The 27,660-nt window shown below is 36.5% G+C and overlaps 1 protein-coding gene across 2 annotated transcripts in view; it reads right to left on the bottom strand.

Annotated features, from left to right (window-relative positions):
- Positions 1 to 245: 245 nt before the first annotated feature.
- Positions 246 to 27,660, bottom strand: part of PDE5A (phosphodiesterase 5A) — a 65,791-nt gene continuing 38,376 nt past the window's right edge. Inside the window, exons 10-21 of one of the 2 annotated variants that reach the window (XM_075150255.1) lie at positions 26,195 to 26,370; positions 24,668 to 24,727; positions 19,361 to 19,507; positions 16,919 to 17,044; positions 15,472 to 15,566; positions 12,040 to 12,127; positions 10,809 to 10,909; positions 10,637 to 10,714; positions 9,684 to 9,747; positions 9,030 to 9,104; positions 8,423 to 8,506; positions 246 to 5,306 (exon numbers count right to left, since the gene is read on the bottom strand). In XM_075150255.1, coding sequence (XP_075006356.1) covers positions 5,169 to 5,306; positions 8,423 to 8,506; positions 9,030 to 9,104; positions 9,684 to 9,747; positions 10,637 to 10,714; positions 10,809 to 10,909; positions 12,040 to 12,127; positions 15,472 to 15,566; positions 16,919 to 17,044; positions 19,361 to 19,507; positions 24,668 to 24,727; positions 26,195 to 26,370 — 1,232 coding nt within the window. In that variant the 3' untranslated portion in view covers positions 246 to 5,168. The remainder of the gene's footprint in view (positions 5,307 to 8,422; positions 8,507 to 9,029; positions 9,105 to 9,683; positions 9,748 to 10,636; positions 10,715 to 10,808; positions 10,910 to 12,039; positions 12,128 to 15,471; positions 15,567 to 16,918; positions 17,045 to 19,360; positions 19,508 to 24,667; positions 24,728 to 26,194; positions 26,371 to 27,660) is intronic. The other variant, XM_075150258.1, reaches the window with a different exon arrangement.

Below are 27,660 nucleotides of genomic sequence, written 5' to 3'. Positions count from 1 at the left end.
CTCTATCAGCTGTACAGTAAGTAGGACTAATGATTCTCTTAAGTAATGTAACTAGTTTTACTAAGTAGTCATAGGACAGAAGCAAGCGAGAACACATAACATTCAGAAGACTTTAATACTGCTTAAAGGCAAAACATAATATACAGAGTAACCCCCTTAACCTAGTACAAAAATACTGTGCCCAGAAACTATATATTTGTTCAAATATTTTTAAAAGATAAAAGAATACAAATGGACAAACTCAGTGGCTAGTGACTGTGATTAAGATTTTTATTAACTATAATAGAAATGTATATTAAAACTATTTACAGTGCATTTCACACTACATTCTTTAAGAAACACATGCAGGTGTCTGCCATGTGAATACATAGAGGGCTCAAATTCTAACTTCAGTTACCTCTGTAATGTACCTTGAGCATCAGCAGGAATACCTGAATACAGCGAAGAGCAGGTGAGGCAGGTGTTACCAACGGTAAGAGTTTAGTCCCTCTTTATAGGTAAAAAAGGTGGATTTGACCCATTCTTTCACTTTCTATACAGCTCAATCCAACTCCCACTGAGGTAAATGGGAATTACATAATTGACTTCAAATGGGATTTGAGCATGCCTTAGGCCCTGGCATGATAAGCTCATGCTGTGAAAAGTTAGTGGAAACTAGCTATTATATAGCATTGTCACATAAATATACATTTACAAACAGTGGTACTTAGATATGAGTTTCTCTATGGAAACAAACTACTTTATGTGGAAAATAAACTTTTCCATGCAATTTTCATTCATCTAGCAATGACAAAAGATAAAATATCTTGCTGTCACAATTTGCTGTATTTAGCAAGTGTCACTAATTACGAGGCCAGATGCTGTGATGTTTCTTGTTCCTGTGAAAGTCCAAACCAAAAAATCCAGCCCTCATTATTTATCATACTCTGGCCAAACTAATTTTTTTATTCAACCTCCAATGTTCAAGCTTATCTTTCAAATTAGTGCAAGTCCCTGAAGAAGTACAGCAGGGAACTGTGATAAAGCTAAAACCTTGTGGAATGTAAACTGCATGTGATTTGGCAGGAAGAAGAAACTACAGCATCACAGAGACAAGACTCCTAACTAAAGCTAATGTATAAATTTGCCTGAAATACTAGGTCTCTATAAAACCTTTAAAAATGTATGAGTGAGGCATTTTTTCCATCAAAAGTCTCTACTATCTTCTCATGCATAACTTCAAGGGGCACCAACCAGATCACTCGGGCAACATCCCCTAATTTTAAGGCGCTAGATCTGACTCTTCATAATCTTTCTGTATAACGGGTTGGAAAATTCGCTACCTAGTAATTTTGAAAAATCTTATCTATGAATTAGGCAGTGTTCTGATTTTGTCAGTTCATGCCACTGCCAGATAAAATGCATTGGACTGGAGTTCAAAAGTTTATCTTTACATGCACGCAGTTGTCAGAGGGTGATGCAAAAAATCAGGTTTCAGTCCTCTCTTTTAAAGCGATATCAGCTGGTCATCAATGGAATAGATTATTCACTTTTATCACTAGCCCATTTGTACTTGTATTCTGTGAAGATACGAGAGTAATCTGCTCTTAACTTTAAACTGCTACAAATTAAAAATCAATACCATCTCCAAAATCAACATTACATTATTTTCCCCTCCTTTGTTTTATTGTGTGAGATAATAGAAAACCTAGACATTCTGCAGCTAATACAGGACGTGACTAACTTGTTGGAAAAGAAGTACCACCTACAGCTTAAGAGCCTCACTGTTATTTTTAATTAGAAGAGGTAGGGTTAATCAGTAATTTTATGTATGTCAATATGTACGACAAGTAATTTTTTCAGAAGGGGAACAAAAACAGAAAGAAAAGCATACTTTAAGCATTGAACTGTGCTGTGGAGTGAATTTAAAAGAAAATATGTCCGTGTCTGAGAACAAGTAGGATACTAACTTAGATGTCTTCATTCAGACAAGTATTAAAAATTAGTGGGACAAATTCTGTACCCAAAGACTTAAATAGCAAATTTCACAATGGCTTTAATGGACTTAAGACTGAACTGACAAAGTGATAAACTCCATTTCAGCTTGTTTCTTGTATAATCCACACTGACTGCTTTAGCTACAAGATGTAAGTTGGGGAGAATATGTTTGAGACCCGACTAGAATAATTAGATAAACAACTCATGAAATTAACGGCAGCTGCATGGCTGTAATCCACTAGCTGGGTTTGAAAATGTTGAATTCTGAAGGCAATGAATTTCAGGCAGAAAACAGCCTGGCTTTTTCCATATTGTCACCTATCTACATTATGAAAGGAACGAGCAATTTCTGCAAACAGTTCACACAAAGCTATGACACAAAACCAGCACACTCTGACTTTGCCTTCAGGCAGAGTAAAACACTATATAAACAATTTGATCAGTCTCTGAAATTTCATCAAGTACAGCAATCTATGCTTTTAAGGTTCTTAAGCCAGTAGTTTAAAGGGTTTGGTTTTGTAGAAATATATACAGATACAGGTGTATTATGACATTTAAACAGTTTGTTTACTAGGAACTGTATTTCTATATATGTTCCAATCTTTGTAGTGGAAGAGATTCTGTGGGATAAATGTGTACAGATATGTAATTAAATATATGCATATACTGTATAACTGTGTTCATTTTAAGTGAACCAGTGAAAAAATGCAGTCATGTCCATTTTTTTTTCTAATCAAAGGTATGAATCCATCACTCCTTTGTAGCAGTTATAAATTTATGTCATAATAAAGCTTTGCTGAACACAATATAGCAAAGAAATACCAGGATCTTAATGTAAATGATATGTCACTACACTGTAATATCACCGTAGTTGATTTGCTGTGTTGTCACCATGAATTACTAGTCTCAACCATACTAGCAAGAATACCCCTTTATATACATATACTTTATTCATATTTATATTAAATATGTATCTCATCAGTTAGCGTAATAATTATATTTCAGTATCTCAAGCATTCAAGGAAAAGAATATACAAGGACTATGCAAATCCTGAAGCAAAGTTTCCTATTTATCAAAAAGTACTAAAAACTTTTTTGTTGGGGGGGCAGGCTGCTGTCATTTTTCTGCATAGCTATGCCATGCTACATACATATATTGTAGTGTGTATGCATATAAATACACATATGGAGCACTGCATAACAGTAGCCCTAGAATTCTTATTGTTGAATTCCATACTTTTTTGAAAATCTGGAAAAAAAAGATCAGGAGAAATACTTTTGTAGAAAAATGTTTTCGAATTCAGCTGCAATAATATATTATTGGTAGTCATTAGAGAAGTTTGAGATGGGATTTAATCAGTGACAAATAATTTAGGTTGGCAAAAATGCTGCAGACTATCAGAATACCTTACTCTACATTTAAAAAAAATACCGACTATGAAACTCTGGATCGTCAAACATTTTGAAACATTTGCTTCATCTTTTGTTAGCTTCTGGTATGGTTTACATAAATGCAGAGACTGATTAAAAAAAGGTGGGTTTCAATGTCTTTCTGACCAGCTTTTACAAGAGAGGATTGATAATCTTCTGGGAAGAAGAATTTATTGCAGTTTCCAACTAGAATTTTCTGGATTACTGTGATAGAAATAAACTCCCACACTTCAAAGTACAATCCCAAATGTATTACTTTTGCGTAATACTATTGCTAATTTTAACTGAAAAATCATTACTACAGATTAAAAAAAAATAACATTTTCTGTGTCTCTGTGCAGCCAAAGTTACACCTACTGCTAACCAATCCTAGATTGCTGACATTAATCTCCTAATCCTTTCTACCCAAAGAATAGTACTCTCTTTGTATCACTCTTTTGGGGTTTGTCTAATGTGTATATTTTCTTGAATTGGTTCCCAATTCAAAACAATTTTTATTAGTCATCTTCATTTAAATAAAATATCAATGTTGCTTTTTTTACTAGTGCAAATTAATTGATTTCTTACTTTTCTGAATGTTAATGCCTCATATACAAATGGCAAATCCCTGAAGCATTCTCAGCTATTTTTGCTTTCAATATTTGTTTTTCCTATTCCTTTAAGACGTTGTGAATAATCATTGTTAACATTAAGTAATGGTAAAAACGATTTCTAAAAGATGTTAACATAAAACTTTCTTCTAAGTGGTCATAGCCATTTCATAATAGCACTGGCCTAAAGAATCAGTCATTGATGGTCACCAGAAGTGTGCCATTCCTGCGTCATTCTGATTCAGATTTTCCTCTTGCTCTTGCAGTCACATTCTCTTCTACTCTTCCTGCCCATGATTCAGTCCGTTGGTTATGATGATGTTAAATTCAACTTCCAAACGAAGTTAAAACCAGCATATAAAAATGATCCTGTTTAGCTTCCATTTCTCTGTGTGCTTCTTGCAGCTTTCTATGGGAGCCATTCTTCCATGGCAGCCTGTCAGTTATGTTGTGACATTTCATCAATCTTCAAGCAGTTTTAATTATTCATGGATAATTATGACACTTCTATCACAAAACTCCTAAGACCCCCATTGACTAGTAATTCACAGGGTTTTTAAAAATTTCTCCAAATGTAAGATTTTTGCTAAGACATTCCTCTAATATGGAAAAAACTACTGGGTGCACAGATTCTGGGGCTTTTTCATTTCAAAGTTCTGTCTCCTGGAAGAGGTTAGCATAGTATATGCTGGACTAGGCTCCTCGGAGTTAGTCCCAATCTTTCCTCTGAACCTCTGGGAAGAGAACAGGCAAGACTGCTCATTACTTTTATAACATAACACAGCAAGATTGTAAGAGGAAAAAAGGTGCGAAATGCAGTAGTCTTTAAGATACTGGCCACAACATGATCACTAAACAACTATATACATCTATGAAGTAATAGGCTCTCGGAGACAGTTGAGTAACTGCACTCGTACCTTCTTGTGGAATAGGGTAGCAAAAACTACCCTTGCAGATCTTTTTCCATCTCAATCAGATGCAATAAAAGAAACATACTATCTTCATATAACCTTGGCATATACATGGTCATGCTATATCTTGAAATGTGGAAAAATAATACAGCAGTGGCAAAACATAAGCCAAATTCATACAGTGTTTAGCAAAATGAAGTACTCCCCTATTACTAGGTCTTCTATGTGAACTTAAGCTTGTGGTTGTTAAATCAGCATCTCAGTTCCATTTGGCTTGATTGCTTTCTCTGTTAATCAGATTCTTCTCTTGTTGTTCAGCTAAGGATTGCCATTTCTGTCTGTTTTTTCTACAGCCATCCAGTAAAGGGTAGCAGGCCTCCGACACATGCGTTAGGGCCTGAAATAAATTAAGAACATGTAAAACAGATTACATGTAACAACAAAATGTGTTCTTAAAGATGACCATGAGACAGAGCAGAATGACTGAAATACGAGGTCTATTATAATTGAAATTGAACTTGTATTTTGAACTTCAAGGAAGGCTTCCTGCTGCACATCACAATTAGTGGTCATGCTTGATTACACAAATTACATTTGACACTTGGTGCCTTTTAGGCATAACTGTGACTGAAGTCAATCAAGTATTTTTCACAATGTGGCTGTGTTACTATATCAGAAGGAAGGAAAACTGGATTCTGATATTTAAATATAGAATTGAAAAAATAAATAAAAGAACAATTCATAAGCATTTTTGTATGGTTTTCTTTCCTGGTGGAAGTGATGAAAATGTATCCACACACAGTGGTACAGTCAGTCCTTACTTGCATAAAAGGTTCTGTTGGCTTTTGGAATGAAGTCATACTATTCAGAAGTGTAAAGTGGGAGTTTAATAGTTCAGACAGTGCGGGACAACAAGGTATGGGAAAGTGTGTTTGAGCCCACTGATTCTGTAAACTACTACGCCCGACTGCAAAGTACACAGAGAAGAATCCTGGCCCCTCTGCTGGTTGCTATACAAAATGTAAAATCAATCAGAATTTCACATAGAATTCAGGTCTCATTCAAATAATGTGAGGTAGCAATGTCTAATTCTCCTGTAACTTTACATAGGGACCCTACTGAATTATCAGCTTGTATAAATCTTCATAGTTCCTTTTGGCTTTATAGGCTGCTTTATTAGTTCCAGTAGACTTAATCGAATTATTCTTGATTTATACCACTATAATAAGAATGGGGCTGTCAAATATCTCTGGAGTTTTCCTGTTTTTTTTATCTGAATATATCTAAACAACATTTAAAACTGCTAAATGGTACTTTTTTCAATTAAAAAAAATGAAGAGAATGAAACACATTTCTCTTATTTTTTCAGATTTCTGAACTTAAAGGGAAGACTTGTAGATCATTCCGTTTAACTGCCCTGGTTATCTAGCTAACACAAGCCACAAAGCTTCAGTTCATTGGGATCTGACCTACTCTGAGTAACGTGGTAAGTCAACATACTTGCAGTGCTGTACTGGGAACCATCTCTGTTCGCATTGTGTGTCAAATTCCTACTGACTGGATGAAAGCTAAGAAAACAGTGAAAAGGCTGTCATTACAACCGTGTTTATTGTTTGCTTTTATAGCATTAGAACATTGGAGAGTGAACTGTGCACTTGTTCATTTTCAAGGTAACACTGAAGTTGTTTATATGTTTTACTCACTGAAGAAAACAAAAATCTGTGTAAGCAGGTAATATCCCCTACTTGTACTCCAGTCAAAACAAACAAACACTGGATGAGCTCAAACCATAGCCCCTTCCTTGGATTTACCAGTACTGTTATGGGTGTTGTCACTTCCTTATAGGCTCCCCATCCTCTTTAGTGCTCTCCACCCCTGCAGGTAAGTCACTCTCACTTATCTGTCAGGTTAGGACACATGCTGGCATACTCTGAGTCTATATGAAGTCCCAGGCAGCCTCCTATGTGCTGTTCCAGTTCAGGTCAGACTTTGAGACAAGATGACAAGTAAGAGTGATACAATGAAAGCTGTAAGAGGCAACATGTTCTGAACAAAAAGATGCTGCTTAGACCCCCTCCTGTGAATGTAGCATCTCCTCCTCTCTTCCCAATTAAAGAGAAGGGAGAAGACTCCAAACATTTGAGGGTCCTTTTGACTGCTAACCAGGAATGGCTTTGTATTCACTGTGGCATAACAAAGCTGCAGTTACAAAGCAGGGGCACAGTAGCTAGAAATTACTCATGCACTTCATTTCCTTGCAGGAACTGTACAGGAGCTGGGTACAGTTTGGACTAGTATTAGTTGGTAACTGTTGATGTGCATATTTCAGAGTAAATAATTGAAAATTTTCTGGTCTTTTTATAAATGGAAAGGTAAAGCCCTCCCCTAATGAGAAAAAATATAGAAGTTCAGGCTCTGGAGCTGTAGGCATTCAAACCTGCTTAGGTGTTCTGTTCAAAGAATTTTCTGTTTGTATAGTCTGTACCTTTCCACAGATACTCAGCCTTCTTTCAATGGCCTACCTCCTACTGGAGACAGTTTTCTGAGGCTTCCCAGCAAAGGCTGCCTTATTTTCCTGACAAACAGTTTCTACAGTACAGAAACATGTGAGTTTCAGGGGCAGCAGCTAGTAGCTCCCTCTCCTTCCTCTATCCTTGTTTCCTTCCAACTGGTGGATGTGGATTCCTTTTAGAAAAGTTTACTGTGTAAGAGGGAAAAAATTGAGTAATCACCTTGTTCCTCCCACTGTAAAGTTCTTAAGAGTTAGGCTATCTGTTCTTCACCTTTCTTTTTCTCACCTCAGTTTCTGTAAAATACTTGCTACAGACAGTCTCAACGAACAGCCTTTCACTCTAGTGCTTTACCAGTTTAAAAAAATCAGAAGTCATTATGTTTTGTTTCACACTATATCTGACCAAGCATCTGCTTATACAGTTTGTGACCAGGATGAAAAACATTTCAATGGATTCTCTCATGCACTGCTTTTGTGTGTGATGAAAGAGAAAGAAAAAAATGGGATGGGAAATGTTAAACTCGGGTAAATTTCCTGTACATAGCATATCACCTTTTGCATGAAGAATTCTGAATTCTTTAAAACTCTTAAACAACACTTTTTATTAGTGTATTACATGGATACCATTCTTTTCCTAGATAACAAAACATTAGTTTTGTGACTTTCCCTGATGATCACAGCAGCTCACTGGAGCTGCTGGAATCCAGAATATAGGGGATATTCTATAGGGATCTAACACCAGTGCACAGAGCACAGCAATTACCACCAGGTTTTAAAAATTGTAACAAAATACATTAATCAGACAAACATACCATTAATGAAAAATACCAAAATAATCATTTTTTTAACTGAATAATGAACCATATGTAATACATTACAAAAAAATCTTTTTTAACTAATGGACTAGTTTTTTATTTTATTTTTATTAATTTTAAATCTGCTTCTATTAGAGGCTACAGTTCTGATTTTAAGTATTTGCAATTCTTTCTTAGGCACCATACCTCATACAGCTGCAAACAAACAGCATCTATGAATCCAACCTGCATGCTGGGAATTTTATTTTTCTTCTCTCTGTTCATTAGATCCTGCAGATAAGAAGTAAACAAGCTCTGTGTTTAAATGCATTAAATAAAAAACCCAACCAAAACCAAAGAGACAGGCTGGAATTAAAAAGCAGCACCTTAAAAAGCACAGCAAGCTCAGCACAGCAGGGTATCGGTACATAGGTTACAATGCAGGGGTTTTGACTGCATGACTTGCCTTAGGAGATTGTCTTTGGACTGACAGAGCCCAAATAGTTAGACAAATAGACAAGCTTACTGCTTTTGGATAGGTTGCAAATAGGTACCAACTTAGGAGTGTATTTCCTAGACAATTTAGTAATACCGATTTAGAAGAAATAATGCTGTCTGTGCTTCTGGCTCAGAGACACTGATACGCTGTTGGTGTTTGGGAACCACAGAAGAAAACTGACTAGTAGGAAGACAGGGAAGGAGTTGGTCCTATATTCTGGTCAGTGGGAGAAATTGTGGTTTTTGAAAGGAATGTGAAGTGCTGTTTGTAGAAGCCATTTTGAAAGAGGTGATTCTGCATGATTCTGCCACTTACTGTTGGTTCTATGTTGAGTTCCTTCCGCTCTTTATCTCCTTGATCAAAGAACTCAGTAGCTACAAGCTCAGCAATCTGTAAGAGATTTCACACATTGAGAGCTCTAAAAGTGTGCTTGCTACCTACAATCAAAACTGTTTCCTGTGATTCCTGTCTCTCCTTAGGATATATTGAATTGGGACCCCCCATAATGAGACTCTCCAGCTTAACAGCTAGCTTTCAGAATTCTTCATGCGCACATCTGTGTACAAACAAAACACCTGCGTGTGCTGATACTTACTCTGACAAAGCAAAGTGAATAAAATGGCACACAGGCATCTTGCCACTGATAACAGTTGGAATGATCAATACATAGAAAAAGGTCAGCTGATACTATTGTGTTGTATCAATTGACTGCCTTGTAGTGACAGAATTGTTGGGAAGAACAAAGATTCCTGATTTACCTTCAGATTACTGCTAACATGGTGACATAGCTAAATGCACAGATCTTGCTACAAAGACCTGAGAAAGTCTTCAATCCACATACAGCACTTTGAAGGATTGCTTCCTAAGGCTCTGCATTCCACCACTGCCTTTGCAATAAGGACTGGATGGAGGAAGCAGAAGCTGTTACATGGAGTTTGTATTTAGCAAATCTTAAAATTAAGCATATACCCGTTGCTGAACTGGCCATGGTTTGGTTATGGCTGATAAATCACAAGCAGTCATCAGCATTGCTCTGTAGAAAGAACAGAAAGAAATCTATAAATTACTGTATTGTGAAATGTATGTAGCCACCAAGTTAAGTGATCAGTAAAATAGAATATAAAATTCCAACGAGCATCGAAGTCAGGAAAACAAGTGAAATTAAAGCAAGGTTATAAAGGTATCCAAGGCTCGATGGTGTGGTAGGCTTTCACCTGTGTGAAATGAGCACACAGAAATTAGCAAATCTGGACTGGCTCATTTGGTGGATTCATGTCAAATGAACTGTTTCATTCTATTTGGTACTGGACAGACAGCACATTTATTTAGTTCTGACATTAGCAGTGACTGCCATCTTTATTGACAGGATGAGGGCCAAGGACTGAAATAGAAATAGACATAGAACATGACTAAATTAAGACTGATTTTTAAAGGCACTGAATTTGAAATATAGCATCCTTCCTTTCTGAGACAGCCTATGTAAGCCTGGTTTTCTGTCTCTGTGCATTACAATATGTGTTTCTATTCTAAATCTTCTTTTTCCTTCACTGCCAGTAAGGAATCAGCTTCAAAACAAACTGCCTGTCCTGAACCTTTAGTTATTGGTTTCAGCAATTCAATATTTAAGTATAAAGTATCAACAGCAAAAGAACATGCTACCTAGACAGGAACCCTACACTCTCTAGGAAGAACAGAAATGCTTATATAACTCCATGTGCTACTTAACAAAGTTTATTGTACAGGTTGCAGACTTAGTTATTCAGACACAGGCAGTCATTCAGTGACCTATGTGCCAGTGCCAGTTTTTACAGGCCCAGAGCACACAGATCTGCTGGTTTTAATGAAATTCACAGCAACATGGCATGGAAAATTGGGTACCTAATAATATTAACTGACTTCTTAATCATTCTGCTTTTACTTACAAAAATAGTTCCTTCTGTGTAGGATCTTCCCAATTAAATTGCTTCTTCCTTAGAAGTTCAAAAAATTCTCCTCTCCTCCTTTAACAGAAGTTAAAACAAAAGGTTTTGCAGCATGCTGACACAATGCAAACATCCAGCAATGACTGTCCAGCTAAACCTGCCTCTGACTTACTTTATGTATAGTGCTAGGTCTGTGGCAAGAATGGCTTGTTTTATCATTTTCAGTGTGGCCTTGTATTCTTCAATGGAAAGGCTGCTGAGAATCTGATTTCCCTTTACAAAAAAAACAAAACCAGTGTTATCAGTAAAATGGGCAACAGCACACCAGTTTGCTAAAATGGCTCTTGGATACTAAATCATTATGAGTTGCTTGCTGATATCTGATGTCATTCTTTTACCCTGTTTCCTTTCGCAGATTCCCCAATTTAGAAGTAAAAATTCCAGTCTTCTTGAGTAATGGCAGAAAGCCACACAGCAACAGCATTATAATTGACTATTACAAAATGAAACTGCAAGCAGAGCAGTATCAAAGCCTTTAAGTCCACTTCATTCATCAAAATTAAATCTGCCACTAGCTGTATCATAGCATTTCTCTTTCCTCTCCCGCCCCCTCCCGGAGCAGAGGAATGATAATAGATTCCAGTACCTGCCTATACACCTCACGAAAATATTTTCCTTTTATGAAGCGACATAAATAACAAGCTATTACATAGAAATATAAGCTCAGCAGCCGACCGTTAGACCAAAGCACTATGGAGCTGGTGAAATGGCAAACTTGGCTCCACTTTTTTTCCATATTTTCCTGTCTGAATAGGAAAGAATCATTACAACACAAAGGATGCCGGAAGTACCATACCTGTGATATGAAATGAGCAGTGAAAATACACTGCTTTGAAATGATTGTGCATGCTGAATAACTGGTCTTAGAATTAGTTAATCATATAAAAGAAGAAGAATGTAGTTTTATTTGCATATTTACTTAACTTAGGTTTGGCTTCACTTTGGAATGTCAACATTAGCAGTGTTTGGTTTGGTCTCATCAGGACTGCTTTGTATATGTGTAGGCCCGAATGTTTTTTGAAATGAGAGCAAGGACTTGGGTTTGTTTGGTGGTTCATAAGAGGTCATGCAAATGGCCACAAAGTCTTTTGTTTCCTTTGGTCCAAGGAAGCAGGTAGTCAAAAGGATATTAGCAAGGCTTCCCTTATCAGGCAACTTGGAAAGGTTTGGTGGCACTCAGCAATGGAACTGTGATTTCAAAACTGCTGCATTTGCTTTCTTTACCCAAAAAGGAATAAAGATCACTTAGGAATGTATAAGGGTGGGAATCTATCCAAAAGCTAAAAATAAAAAGTAAAATAGGGAATAGTTTCCTTCAGCATACACAAAAATGTGGCACTCACTGGACTATTCAGGATCATAAGGCATTGATCAAAATGATGATGCTCCATGATTGAGTGGCAATACAGTTGAGCCAGCGGATGTTCGCTTCTGAGGAGTAAAAAGACCCATCAGATGGAGAAATCAAATTAAACATACTACTAATTCAGAAATAACTTCCCTTTTAATGTCCTCTTCTCATTATCTTCTCATTACCTCCACCCACCCATGCTTGTTCTTAACCAGTTCTTTTCCCCCTTCTGTGTAACAGAAATGAATACATTTGGAAGGATGCAGGGGGAGTACAGATAAAAACACAATACAGTTACTTTGTCAGATTACTGACAACTCTATAGTTTTCTGCCTTCCGTTACCTGTAGAGACTAGCTGCACGCAAGGAGTGAGAATGTAATACAAGGTTTTACAAAGAGTGAAAGTTCTTGTATGAAAAGGAAAGGCAACAAGAAAGGCTCATCCACAAGCAAAATTTAAGTGACAGTTTTGGGTTTTGTAACATTTTAAACACCTGCCTGGCGTATTTAGTCAGCTCAACTACTGAGCTTGTAAGTAATAATGCAGGTCTAATCGGAAGCCCACCGATACCACGGGAAGAATTCCTGCTGACCTCAGTGGACTCTGGTGCAGGGCCCAAAATGTTGATCAAGTAATTTCCCAGTGTTAGTAACTGTATTGGTACTTCATTCATCACCACTCTCTTCATGACCAAACTACTGCAATATCGTTACCTACCCTTTGCCTGGGGTAAAATCCAGAAGGGAAACAAGATGTTGGTTGTACTACAGGCAGTGAAAAACAGCGTGAAACCAACTGTGTGGATGGAGAATTTAAAGCTATCTTAGTCTAGAAAATAGAATTTACTGTTTGAGTAGCTTTAGACAAAATACAGAAACTCCTCCTCTCTGAGGATTTCTAATTTCCCCTGTTCCTCATTGCATAATACAGTTCTTAGCTTTTGCTACTGTGTCTTAATTTTCAGCCCCTGGTCCCATGTTGCTTATGTCATCTCTTCAACTAAATTGGGATTCTTTTGGAAGTCTGTTTTGCTGCTGATCCTGAATCTATTACTCTAATTATAATCTGACCCACAAATGTTTAATCATCTCAGAAATTCTTTTTTAGCATATAGTTCCATGGGACTTTTTGTATGGTTAAGGATCATTCACATGAATTAGTGGTTGCAGGATTGTGTCCCTATATAAGTGCACACAGAGACTCAAATAAAAGTCCTAAGAGGAGACTCCAGGGATTTAAGAAGCACAAAAATGTGGAGAGAAAGATGGAAAGACAAACAAAAATGCGGAAAGGGAGATTAAAGGATGCAAGCCCCTGAGGATTATGGGCTGGCTGCCCAGCACCTCCTCTGAGACCACTGCAAAAGGAGTATAGAGCAAATACGCTTGCGTATTTCTGTAAGGAAACAAGCTGTAGGATGGTGCCAACACATGCTGGGTGAAATTCCCATTAAGTGGGATGCATACTGTGTCCCCTAAAGTTCATCCTGACTGAAGAGAGAAATATGTGAGAAATATCTTAGGTTATCTTCCCAAGTACTGCACCAAACTACAGCTTGCTCAGTACTTACAGACCTTAGCTGTCTGGGAAGACACAAGTGCTGGAAATAAACCCGGGTCCTACTTCTGTAGTACACAGCATTTCTGTTAACCACCATGCCAGGCCAAAGGACACCATTGCTTTCTGAACACAGTGGTTTGGTTATGCAGTTTTCATACTCTGTGCTTGCCTACTTTACGTGTGGGTTTAGAAGAAAAAGAAAATAAAACCCCTGCATATCTACCAAAAGACCTTTAAGCAGTTCATTTCCTGTCATTTCTACTACCAGGACCGTTTTGATTTTTGAAACCCTGTTGCTTAAGAAAAGAATCATGTGCTAAGTATCCACTGTCCCTGCTTCCAAGGAAGAAACACAAGGGATCCGTTCCTGGAAAAAATAACTTTTCATTTAGATTTAAAGGAGGGATTTAAAAACAAAATTCATGGAACTTTCTATTGAAAAAGAATTATTAAGCTGTAATCATCTCCACTTCACAGCATGTGCGAATGTTAGATTTTGCTGTCTATGACACTTTCCCAGGACATTTTTGAGAGGAGATGACGCATCTCCAGATGTCTTCCAGGAAATTTATTTTTAAATAAATAAAGCAAAAAATAGCTAACCGGTTCCAATCACTGCAAGGCTACAGTTACTGCTGGAATCCCCTATTAGGGAACTAGAAAAAGGTTACTCTTTCAGTTTGTGGGGCTTGGGGGTTTGTGGTTTTTTTTGCTTTACACATCAGTGTTAGTGTTATTCTGAACATATATCTGAAAGGCAGGAATTCTGCATCAGCTTACTTATTTTCTGCTTTTCAGTATTCTCTGCCTCAAACAAACTTTTCCTCCGCTAGTATCTTACTTTACACACAGCGAGAACAGCAGACCACTTCTTCCAAAGGTAGCTTCAAAACCACTCTCCAACTCTGCCAGAAAAAGATACAAGTATACGTTTCTGCGTATCTTTTCCCCATCTCTGGTCAGATCAGGACACATTGCCATATCACAGTAATCACATTATACCATGTTTTAAGTCAAGCTATTTATTTAATTGAAGAATCATATACTGTCATTTGAAGTGAATACTAAATTCACTGAAAAACACGTTTTGGTCAGATCTGAAATTATTAATAAATTCTAAAAAACCAAGTATTTTTGGTTAAAAAATAAAATATGGAGAAAATTTTAGAAGAGATCAGATGCTTCATTTTGATAACATTTTGTTTAGTAAAAATATTTTGTTTCACGCTTTTAAAACATACTTTGACTTTTTGCGTTGTAAAGGTTTTTCTGTAATTCCAGAATTGATTAAAGAGTACAGATAACCCAAAATCAATGCAAAACAGTCATACATTTTTAATGTGATTTTAAATATGTATCTTATCCAAATCAACTTAGAATTCACGGCTAACTCATGAGTTAAACTATCAGAGTTCAAAATGGTAGGGAGACACCTTTGTATCAGCTGGCTGCAGATCTCAGCTCTGTGCTGTCCCAGGCTAGACGGGGAACAGCTGGTTGGGCAGGGAGCAATCTGAAAAGCTGCATGTTTCCTACATGCTGTCCCTTAGAAGCTGGGAGCTTTCGCTGTCACTGTATGGGAAATGGGGGATGGGACATCTGGAACAGGAGCAGGAAAACGCTGCCCCTGCACAGTCTACAAAGAGTTCACTTCATCTGCTGTCATAGTTAGTCAACAACTGAGGTTGTGCATCTTTGCTTTGGACTCTTGAATGTTTCTGGCTGTGCTTGCACTTAGTGCTTTGTAAAAACCTGCTTCTTTGCACAGCCTCACGTCATCAAATCAATTAGGTTGTACTTAATTTAGCTCTGTGATTTTGATATTCATTTGTTTTTATTTAACTTCTCTCAGACTTACTTACCTTTGTATGTAAGAGTTGTTCACTCCCCTGTGATCCAGATCATGGCTTAGAGTTGCTATCAGCAAAGCCAGTGTTTCTAAGTCAGTCAGTTTGCTCTATATGTGAAGAGTAATACAAGAAGTCAGTTAGCTTTGTGATGGGGATTTATTTTGCACAATGTGTTTTATATCTGCTGTCCTGTCTTTACCCACATAAGCAGATACAGTTCTGGCCCAAGGAGGACAAGGACATAAAATGGTATGCTGAGAATAAGGGGTATCTCTGAAGTTGTGATGCACAGTAATAATCTTCTCCATAGGCTCAATGCAGTTTTCAGAGGGAACATCATCTAGCCCTATATATACTGATGAGAAAACTGATACCGAAGAAGAGGAAGTGACTTGCATAATGTCACCTGGCAGCAAAGAGAGAGCATGAGGAATTTTTTTAAATTCTGGCCCCATGACTTTTAGCTCAGCTCCTCTATTACCTCAAGGGAGTTGCAATAGCAAGCAAGCTATCAGGATCATCAGAGATTGCTAGACCACACACAGAGCAAAACTACCACATCCATTTCAGTAGAGAAGGAATATGAAAGCCTTTGCCTTTGTCTCTTCCAGCACCTTTTGTCTTTTTTTTCAGTGAGACAAAGTTTGTAGAGGAAGGGAATGGCTCTTCATTATTGGTATTGGGTTTTGGTCTACAAATAGGATTTATTTATTCTCTCAGAAGTGCTTACTGTAAAATAGTATACACCAACTAATAACAATTGTCTGTAATCAAACTGAAGAAACACGCTAATTCAGGATGAACAGAAACATTTTGTTTTCTTCAAGAATATAAAAACAAAACCTAAAAACATATTTTGGACAAATCTTCAATCAATATCTTTCTTATTTTGGGTATCATCTAGCCCTTCAGTATTTGTAATAAGCATGATTAGGTTGTTTATTAAATTATTATGTGTCTTTTAAGTGGAAGGTTGAAACATTGTTCAAAAGCATTGAAATGAGCATTTAAATCTTTATTTCCAAAAAGTGTTCTATTGTTTATCTAAAGCTGTACCCAGCTCTGTGTTTGAATTTAAAAAAATTCCTGTTGAGTATTATAAGGAAATATCCTGAAATAGGGTCAGTCCTTTTCTTCTCCACCTTTTTGACTTGCTTGTAGCATAAGCATTTACTTTAAAAAAGGACATCATCATGTATGTGCCTTATTTGAGATATTCCCATTGGGAACATCCACCTGATCATTTCCAGAGGATTTAACTGAAACTGGGTACATAACAACATGACAACAATTTCACAAACCAAGCCCTTAAAGCCGGAAGTCTTCAGCAGAAATACTTTGATTTCACTAGCAATATCATGGAATGATGAACATTTTACTGACATGACAATCAGAAATATGCATCATTATAGAATTTCTTTAGCCAGAAGATTCTTAATGTAGAAACAGCAAAATGTACCTGAATTTTACCAGATTTTAAAGCAGCAAACATGCACTGCGCTGTATTAAAGGCATGTCTCCAATTGTGATAAGCAACATTTTTCCGATAATTTTTCTTTACACTTAAAATCCATCTGCAGAGAACCTTTAAGAAACAGCATCACATAGTTAACTGTAAATGTATTAGAAGTCTATTCTTTTTATGAAAACAAATCTTTCTCTTATCCCGCTTGAAAACTCTCTCTCTTACAGAAAAAATTTCCTTTTAACTCAATTAACCTCAAATATAACATACTTGTAACTGTGAACATAGATAAGAATATGCTTACAGCCACTAGTTCAGCCTCTCATTGAGTATACTTGTGGGTTTGGGTTTTTATTACTAATAGCTAAATGTTAGTGTCAGATGCACTGCTGTTAATTCAGAAACTGAGTTATGTTGAGCTAACTGGGAGGAAAAAATCCTTCTTTATAATGACATATTTGATAGAGAAAATTGATTTTTCTAATTACAGAGTTCTCTTAAGAGCTGTTTTGATAATGAACATGTGGCTTTTCCCTCATATCAGCTTGTCAAAAGACAAGCAGAAGTGGACTTTGGAAAGCAAATAAGTATGATAGAAAGAGAGCGATTACTATATTGCTGGGTAGTATTTTTTTATGCAGGAAGAAAGTATGTCCTGGATGTTTTACACAACAGTATTACAAATGGTGGGTTATACTTTAATTCTAAGAAAGTGAAAGGTATGAAGGTCAGATAGTAATTTGATGTGTACTAGAACAGGTTCCTTGGTTTAAATGGATACAGAATATTGCTCCGTGTTAAATACTGGCTGAGAATCTAGGCCTTGGTTTGTTCAAGAAAATTTTTAGTGTTCCTAGTGAAAGATGTTGTACTGACAGAAATGAAAATCCAGTATCATTCACCCACATAAACAATTCCACACAGACAAAAGCAGCAGTATTCTCTGTCTTTCCACTGTTAAAAAAGGAGTGCTAGGCTACTGCCAGTTTTCTTTAGCTGTAGTATAGAAAGTTGAAAGTGTAGCTTCAAAGCTGTCAATATTCTCTTGCTTCTATTGAGATGTGAAATTATGTGTCTATTGTCATGGTGTTATTTTGATTTTGCAAATCCATTTACAATTGTCCACTAGGAACTAGAAGCCCACCCATTACTGGGCTACCTGACTCCCTTTCTTCTGTTGGGACATATCCCTTAAGGAAGTACAAGTTCTTGGCCTTACTACAAAGGTGAAACTAAGTACTGGGATATTCAAGAGATCAGACTAGGTAATACATTACTCCTTTCGGCCCTTAAACACTACTAATCTAAATTGGTCTATAAACTGATGATCTAGAAAAAAAATACCTGTTCTCTTTTAATAATTTCTTTGCCTGTGAACTCCTCTCAATTAATCTTGCATCTTGACCCTGAATTTTGGAAGTTTTGTTGAAAAATATATAAAGAAAAAAATAAAGTATTTAAAAATGAAGGTTTTTACAAATAGAAATTGTGTGTATTGACTGGAAGAGGCCTAAGAGATTATCTAGTCTGCCTCCAGGGCCAGAAGCAAAATAAGAATACCTGTCTAGATCACCTCTGACAGATGCATATCTACAACTAGATCTATTGGTAAAAGCCTTCAGGGAAATTTCCACAGCCCACGTAAGTAATCTGTTTCAGTCTTTACTATCTCCATAACTATAAAGTTCCCCCTAAGCTCTAATTAATCTTTTGTGGGGGAAAGACTAAGCTAGTTACTTTTACTACCTTATATGGACATAGAGAACAATATTACTGTCCTCTTTATAACAGTCTCTCACTTACTGAGAAGTTGCTATCATCTCCCTCCTCAATACTCTGTTTTCTGGAGAAAACCAGCTTAATTAATTCAAACTTTGCTCAATCTCCTAAATTGTTATTTTTTAAAATTAATGTGTGTCTCTTCAAATATGAGCTACAATATAATTACTCCATGAGTCTTAAATACACTCTCTCAGTAAAGAATGAAATTTGTCCCTTTTTGCTACTATGGCCCATTATTGACTTTTACACAGTTTCTGATACTAGTAGCTGTGAAACGTTTTTTCTCTGTTACCACTGGCCATTCTTTTGTTTACCATTTTTAATTTATGTATTTGACTGTTTTCATTAGTTTTTACATATTTATTCTTGCTGGTTTTGAAATACTGCCACACATTTTCAAACTCATTTGAATTTTAACCAAGTCCACTCCCCAAGTTGTCTAAAAGCATTTTACAGTCCATTAACCAAATTATTAGTCATTCAGTAGAACCAAACTAAACCCCAGTACTGCCCACTTTATATACCTTCCTAGATGCTAACTACTCTAATACAGATTTCCAATTATATTTACTGTAGGCTCGTTTCACTATTCTCCTGATTTTCTAATAATTAAGTTGTCTCTTTATGTGAAGCAGCATTTGACAGCATTCATACCTCATATTTCATTTGGAAATTTTGCACCAGGTTGAGGTCTGTGAACATTCGAATTGTACACAGTGTTGTTTCAAAATCTGATAGCTCAAAATCACTGAAGTTGAAGTCAGTTAGGTTGAGAGATTGTGCGGATGGTACTACAGCAGCCTAGAGAAGAATAAGAGAACACAACTTAGCGCTTAGCTAACATAAATATCTGCTTTTTCAACAGAGAAGTAGTGAGATACTAAATTTTACCTTCACGTTATACTGAAACCTGATGATTACTTCTCATTTATCTTTCTTTAGCCTTTCTTGTTTAACATTACCTTATTTGTTTAGATTTAACACACACTTTTCTATAGATCAAGAGCATAAGGAAAGGATTACCTGGTCAGTCTGTTATCTAAATCATCTAAGGCAAATTGTAACCAAGAATATGTATGAAATTGAGAGATTGAGAAAATAAGGCAGTGGAGTTATATGTTTGTTTTTACGGACGTGCAGACATCAAAATCTGTAACTGTTGTCATTTTTCTAAAAATGGTGAGGAAGAGATGTCAGTAGAACAGAATTCCTAACAGAATCCACATTCAGCACTATGGTAGTCGGAATACGTCCACAGGCAGATCTTTCTGAGGGCTAGAAATCTGAAAAATTAGGGTTCACCTGTGATCAATAATCTTTAAAACCTTTGGACAATGTTTTTGATGTAATTTGAGTACAATCATAAACCTTCAATGTGAAATTTGAAATTATAAAGTAGACAAAAAAATCCAACTGTATACTTTTTAAAAATCTGTAACTTTTATTATCAGCAATATCTCCATGTATTGTATGTATTACAACTCTACATATTACAACTCTACTTTTTCTAATTATAAAATTCAGAGTATAGGTATTGGTTGCCCTTCAAAATACACGTTAAGGTTGCTAACAAAATAAATGGTAAGTCTTACACTATAGAAGAAAAATTAGTATCATTTTTTTCATAAAATAGAAGGTGGAGTTCTTAGTGCTACTTCTTTACAGTTGTTTCACCTCAATATGAGTGTGGTTTAAAAGAAAATCAGGTAAAACTGAAATGGTCAAAGAAATAAACCTATGTGTTTATCTTCCTCTTTGTAATTCTAGGGGAAAACATTTCTCCAGCATGGGGAACTGTGTCTTAGAAGGCTGAGACACTGAAAAGAAGCATGTGTCATAAACTACAGTATTATTACATGTAGCATGCAAATCAGCTCTCCCTATAACTATGTCTATCGATCTCTGTTCCATATAAGTTTGCTGTTATCTTTCCTGCGTGTCAGAATCAGAAAGTCATGAAAGATTATGAAAGATTATGTCAGAATCAGAAAGTCATGAAAGTATTTACACAGGAAAAAAATTCCAACATTCTTACACATTTCTTGTACCAGTAATTTTGTGTCCCTCAGTTTGGATTCATGTGGTTGGTATTTCACCTATAGGCATGTGAAAGAACCACCAGGCCTGTATGTTCAGTGGAAAATAATGCAACCATTCAGAAACTCTAATGACATAATTTTGAAAAACTGCAACTACAGTCTGGTATTTCATGAGGAAAGGGGCTGGAAGGACACAGTAGGAGCTCAACAGAACACCTCATGCCTGTGTTCTGACTTCATTCATAATTTATCTTTCCCTTCCTTGATCTCCTGCTCTTGACAGCCACAACAGTAAGTTTCATTTCAGCTGAGACATAAAAAACTGCACTCTATAGCTATTCAAGTGTTATTTAACTGGATTAGAGATTTCCTCTTTCACTTACTGAAGCCAGTAGGGCTATCTGCCCCCTGTTTTGCAGCATAAAAGTTAACCAGCTATTTTAATTTCAAGTTATTGAGCTATGGTCAGCTTCTGTAAGCACTGACCAAACTACAACCTCTTGCTCAATTCCTCCACCTCAGGAATATTATAAGGAGCATGAAATAGTCAAGAAAAGAAGAAAATGTGCCAATTAATTCCCCTCTTTGTGTAACTGTGACTTTTTAATTACTATTGCTTACTATAGGCATTGTATTAATAGTAATTAGTAGTGAATAATTAATTAGTGACTCCATTTCATTACCTGGTTAAGTATAGAAAATAATTTTAAAAACTTGTCTTCTATTATGGTTGAAAAACCTACAGATAAAGCTTATAACTTCATTTCATACACCAAGGCATTACCTTCAAGGAAAGCCTCAAGTACAAGAATAGTCCATTCTGGCATGCAGGAAGTCAAGCGAGCATGGTAAAAGGCCAGCATGGATGAACAGGGAATTCCTGAGGGAGCTCAAATGAAAAAATGAAGTACACAGAAGGAGGAAGTGGGGATGGGCTACCTGGGAAGAATATAGAGATATTACCAAAGTGTGCAGGGATGAAGATGGGAAAACGAAAGCTCAGCTTGAGTTGGAACTGGCGACGGATGGGAAGGGCAACAAAAATGGTTTCTATAAATACACTGGCAGCAAAAGGAAGGCTAAGGAAAATGTGGGACCACTGTGGTAACTGAGTGGCAACTATAAACAGTTTCGCTTTGTTTCATTTGCTTTATACGATAAAACACAGGTTGCAAACAGTATCCAGACTTAAAGGAGGTGACTGATGCAATATGACATTCTGTAGTATGTGGAAATGATGATGAAAGTGAAAAATTTGACTACCTTTATCAATGCGCAGAAACAGCAAATAGTTTCAGAAAAAAAATGACAGAGGTTGATAGTTGCAACATTTAATTGTGTTCTACTTTGTGTGTACAAAGACAAAGGAAAAAAGGCAGCAATGATCCTGTATCTGAAAGGGTATGTGTTAACAACAGATATTTAAAGAGCAAGATTTGTCTCTTTTCCTTGTTTTAGGAATAAGGTTTTAATTGATTCAACTAAAAGACTGCAGTGCAGGAGTATTAACCATGTGACTGTACCACGTGGGTAAGGGTCTGTAATCGCGTCTCATCATAGGGTAATTAAGAAGAAAACCAAGGCTATTGTCAGTAGGTTGAAATTCTGTCTGTAAGGTTTTGCTCCTCCATTCTAAACCTTTCAGGAGTCCACAAATTAAATGTATTTGAAAGCTATAGTTTTAAATTAGAGAAACCACTTGCTGATAAGTCACAAATTTTACTTGCACACTGCAGTAATTTCTGTTGCCAATGCCATGTCTCACTAATAAAGTATATATTAACTGTAATGATTCAAAGATAGTAAGTACAAGTATCAATTCCAATATTATGCTATAAAGCTCAAGTCCTGTATCGATTTTGATATACCATTGATTCTGCTGAGTAACTTTGCGACAGCATGTGTCCTAGGTAGGGGAAAGCTCTTATACTAAATTTTACACTGTGTTTAGTTACAAAATAATAAAAAGAACTACATTTTTTTTTGTACTACAAAGCTGTACATCTGAAAAGACAAGAGCGTCTTTAGATTTTTAGAGAAGAACAACATAAACATTCAAGGGCTAAGGAGTGCTCTATCCTCAAGGGTCAAGAGCGGCTTCCAAAACTAAATTGAGTTCTGTGATGCCCACTGAAATACTTGAGGATAAATTTTGCCTCATTGCTTTGTGAATTTATGGTCTTCATTGCTCCTAAAACCAATGGGAACTGCCATTAATACAGGTTCTGTCTCTCAGTTGGGGAAGATACATGTTTTGTGGCCATCATTCATCAGTAATTGAGATTCAGTCAGTAATTGAGAAAAAAAAAAAATCAAGGATCAGTGTTTTCTTTTGTGCAACAGACATCACAAATTTCACGTTGAAATCTAAGCTGCTCTCTGTTCTTGAGAAGAAAGAGGAATGACAACTATGAAGAAATTAAATCATTGCAATTTACAAAGAAAAATAAACTGGAAAAAAGCAGAAGAGAACTACTTTCATAAAAGACAACACAATTAGAAAGTCTATATGCCATAAGGGAAGTTCTGAGTAATGAAAGTAGTGGAATGTGGCACCAAAGAAAGAAATTAAGCTTTCTAAAGAAAAGAATAATGCCTAAAGGAGCAATTTTAGGAATGGTCACTGAATTAGGTATCTTGTACACAAAAGCACAAAGAAGAAACCAAATAATCAATGAGGTGGTTAGATCTATACTGCTATATAAAACAGGACAGGGATCATTCTCTAGCAATGAGGTGAAATGCCACAAACTGATATGTCCATACTACATAGCACTTGGTCCATGGTTTGCTTTGGGCTCCGTGTGGTGCCCTGAAGTTGTAATATACCCTTATTTTTAGTGCCTGTTTTCTTTTTTCAGCTCAAATTATCTGAACTAATCTGATTGCTCTGTTAAAATTCAGAGTGATGGCTTCATAGCATGAAAATAAGGGTATTTGTTTCATGCCCTGGGATGTGACGTGAGGATATGTGGAATATCTGAGGGTGCAAAACCTGCTCGAAGAGCGCTGCAAGACCTCAGAGGAAGCCAAATCTGGTGCACTTACCCACTCTGCCTATTGGAGATGGCCTGTGCTATGTGCTCTGGTATCGCCTTAGAAAGTGGTGGCTGACATGGGTCGAGATTGTTCTAGGAAGCACGTGGACAGTTAAGCAGTAGAGGTGGACACTGGTTCAGTGCTAGGTTTATCGTGGTTCTATTTTATTTAGCAGTCTACTTTCCTCTCCATCCCTCCCATTTTTTTTTTGTACAGCAAGGGTGATGCTATTTCCCCAAAATGTCTGCTCCAACAGAGAGAACTGGAGAGACTAAGCACAGGCTGTGCTTTGAACTACGCTTGAAATCATAGCTATAGTTATTCCTTAGGCAGTGGTTTCCAAAAACAGAATTAAACATGAGCGGAACAGGACACTGCACAGAAAAGTAATCATAAAAATAAAAAAATTGTTGCATTAACAATTAAATAGAGAATTTCTGTGTAAGGCCATAAAGCTGCACCCATACTTGGGATGCTTGAAAGGTACCAAAGATATAAAATATTCAACATTCAGACTTAGCTGCAGTAAGAAGAGTTCTCAACATTTTGCTTCTGAAATACTTCATCATTGTGAGTTGATACTAACATTGCATCAGCTGTTACTGTCCCTTAAACTCATGAGAAAGGTGGTCAGTATACTTCTGGTTCGCCTGTAATTGCAGCTCTCTGGCCAACCTGTGTCTCTCATTGTAGGCATTGTAATGTCTCCCTTTTATGTGATGTATTGATTCAACTCAGGAACCGATCAGTTTAAGCTTCACTGTAATTTTTATTTCTGGAAGATGCACTTCTGCGTGTTTAGGGATCACATCTGTGTAAAGGACGCCTGCCCTTTGTTCTATTAATGGAATATTTCTAAAGTAATAGTAAAAAATTCAATTACCGCTGTTACCTGCAGCTCCCTCGTTTCCTCCTCAGCAGCAGAAGCATGGTATGAGAGAACCTACAGAAAGACAAAAGCAGCCCTTACACAAACAAAAGAGCAATGTGATAAAAAGGTACTTTTCCTAAAGCAGAATTTTCAGCTTGCAGTTGCACTGCATTGCATTGCATTGCATTTGCTGATGAAATCTAATGTCCGTGCAGGGCCTGCACTGGTATTAAGGGAGCCCTCTGAAAGCATATGGGGAGATATCTGCAGCTTTCACAAATCTCCCACAGCACAGAATCTTCTTGAGATAATTAGGCCAAGAAAATGTAAATAGTTTCTATAAAAGAGCAAAGAACTCTGATTTTCTCTTTGGAAAGTTTTCATGCCCCACTTTCAAACATAAATAATACATGAAACAGCTATAATTATGAGCCTGACATTGTTGCCATAATAATCCTTTCAGGAGTTTATTCAGACATGAAAGAAAGTTTTGCCTTAACTGAAACTTGGCAAAAAAGTCTGAAAGACAATATGTTTGTTTTAAATTAACAAAATTTAAGCTCATATTTTTTAGCTGTTGAGAACACAGGACGTGAAAATGTTATGGAGTTTTTTTAGCAACTAGAGACCGATTTTTTTGGTAAAGAAGCCATCTTATATACTAACCTGTAATCTGTCTGGACTTCCTGTATTATCTATAAAGTGTTATAGTAGGAGAGAGAATTGCTAATTTGCCATATAAACAAACAGCTCTTTTTTTTAAAGCACTGAAAGTATTTTTACAATAATGTTACCACCTTTTTATTTAACATGACTTAATACAGGTTTATTTGAGAGTTGTAACATTTCTTTTAGAGGCTATGGGGTACAAAATCCCCATTTTAGCAATTCTGCAAATACTCTGTTTACATAATAAATGTTAGAGGAGATCCAAAGGCTACAAAGTTTTCACTTTGAGCTTCAAGTTATCACCTCTGAGTAATTCAGCTTCTCAGACTAAAGCCCTCTTTAGCTATTAAACTTAACAGTAACCAATTCAAAGGCTGAGACCAGATGACATTCATCTTGATATGGTTTGATGGAGCCTGAGGAAATTGCTGAAAACCTACAATAATGCTGCTGTTACTCCAAAAACTGGTTTGTCTAAAAGACTGAGCCAAAATCATCACAGAAAACCTCAGACAAGAAAAGGAAGCCCCCTAATCCCCCAAACCATTTCCTCTTCCTACGCAACAGAACAAACCTGCTATGTTGCCAATGTGTAGCCTCGTGTAGAGGAAAAGATGCCTTCAGCTCACCACTAAATCTCATAAGTAAAGTTAAAATACAATACCAAATCAAATAGTCTGCTGGCAGATACAGAAACAAGCAGAAAAATCCCTGTGCAACTCCACAGGCCAAATGCTGTTCTCCTGGGGGAGAACAATTTCTGTTCAGTATCCATGTGAGTAGCTGCACTTATGTGTAGCACAGACAGGGTCTGCAGAAAATTAGGATCTGTTTTGGGCTAATTAAGGACCACCTAGATTTTGAGCTCACCTCTAATGTCACCATCTGTTTGGCCATGGCTCTTTCTACAGCTTCGTACATCTGTGTGTTCTGGATCCCCAAGCCACAAAAGATGACAAATGCTTCCAGGAACTGTTCATCATTTCTGTTGAAAGCCTTGATTTTGCCCGAGTTTTCTTCCATCTTATTCACAAGCTGGCAAACCCCTATGCCAGGATATGCCAGAAATTAAAAGAAATAATACAGAGAACTGCCAACATATGACGTATTGTTTGGAACATGAGGAGAAAAATTAAGTCTAGGACAGTTTAGCCTACAGTATAAACCACCATAAAAGTGACATACAGGAGTGCTGTACGATTCTCCCTGAAGTTTTTTAGAGTAATTTTACTGTATTATAGAATAAATGCTAAAACGTTATCTATTACTTAGTAGACTCAGAAGTATTTATTAGGATTTGTAAAACAAATATGTAGGGCTTTACAGACTTGATTATCTTGTGAAATTCTGGGGTCGTTTTCATCCTAACTTTTATTATTAATAGTATTCTAGATTGATTTAATCCCTAAAGACAATTTGTCCTTTGGAGGCTAATTAAATTTTTGTAACCATGCCAAAAGAACATTTATGAAAGTCAGAACAGTGGTACACAGAGTTTTCACTTCCTTATTTGAGTCAGTACTGGAAATTTTTTTAAATAAATGAACTAAACAGAGAATACCCAAGTTGAGGCTCAAAGCTGAAGTATACTCGCTGATTCTATGAGGATGTGATTGAATTACAACCTGCTCCAAGAACTACTGAACTCATTGAAAAGCATCTTACTGAATTCAGTTTGTTAGGTTCGAACTTGTTGATAGTTGCATCTGTTTATTTTCTGTTAAGAATTTCTGGACTTTTCTGTGCACGTGCCATTGAAAGGTCTGACATGTAACTTCTACCAAACCTTGCTGCAGCTTAAATCTCTGAGACCATTTTAAGCAGAGGGAAATTCACATATACCTCACTTTAGTTTTACCTACTGGATGGCAGTTTCTGCTAAGAAATCAGAATATTAATTAAAGCAGCTGCATAGTAAGAATACGTTGTCTTTGGCCAAAACTGCTTTGGGGGTGAATATTGTCTTAAATGAGTCCAAATGTCTTCTCACTCATAATCATCCCAGTGAAAATAATAGTTGCAAATTAAAAATTCTGAAAAAAATTACTAAATGAAAAAGTCTTAATTTTCTATACATTGCTATTGCGTCCCAGTTTGTATACTTTATGAAGAACATTTTGCAGCAGAAAGAGTAAAATATTAAATATGTATTTAACTAGCAAAAGAGAAGATAACTATTTAGCATGGTGTTTCCAGAACACTCTTAACAATTTTTAGGTTTTCTTGTGTCAGGAGAGGTACTCCTAATTTACAGAGGACATATGAACAAAATCTGAAGGCCTTACACTTTGCCACCGTAAGGTCAGGGAGGCCAGATTTGCTCTCTGCTTATGGGT

The sequence above is a fragment of the Calonectris borealis genome, chromosome 4 (assembly GCF_964195595.1).
Source record: "Calonectris borealis chromosome 4, bCalBor7.hap1.2, whole genome shotgun sequence".
Classification (NCBI taxonomy): Eukaryota; Metazoa; Chordata; class Aves; order Procellariiformes; family Procellariidae; genus Calonectris; species Calonectris borealis.
This window is presented reverse-complemented; position numbering and strand designations above follow the sequence as displayed.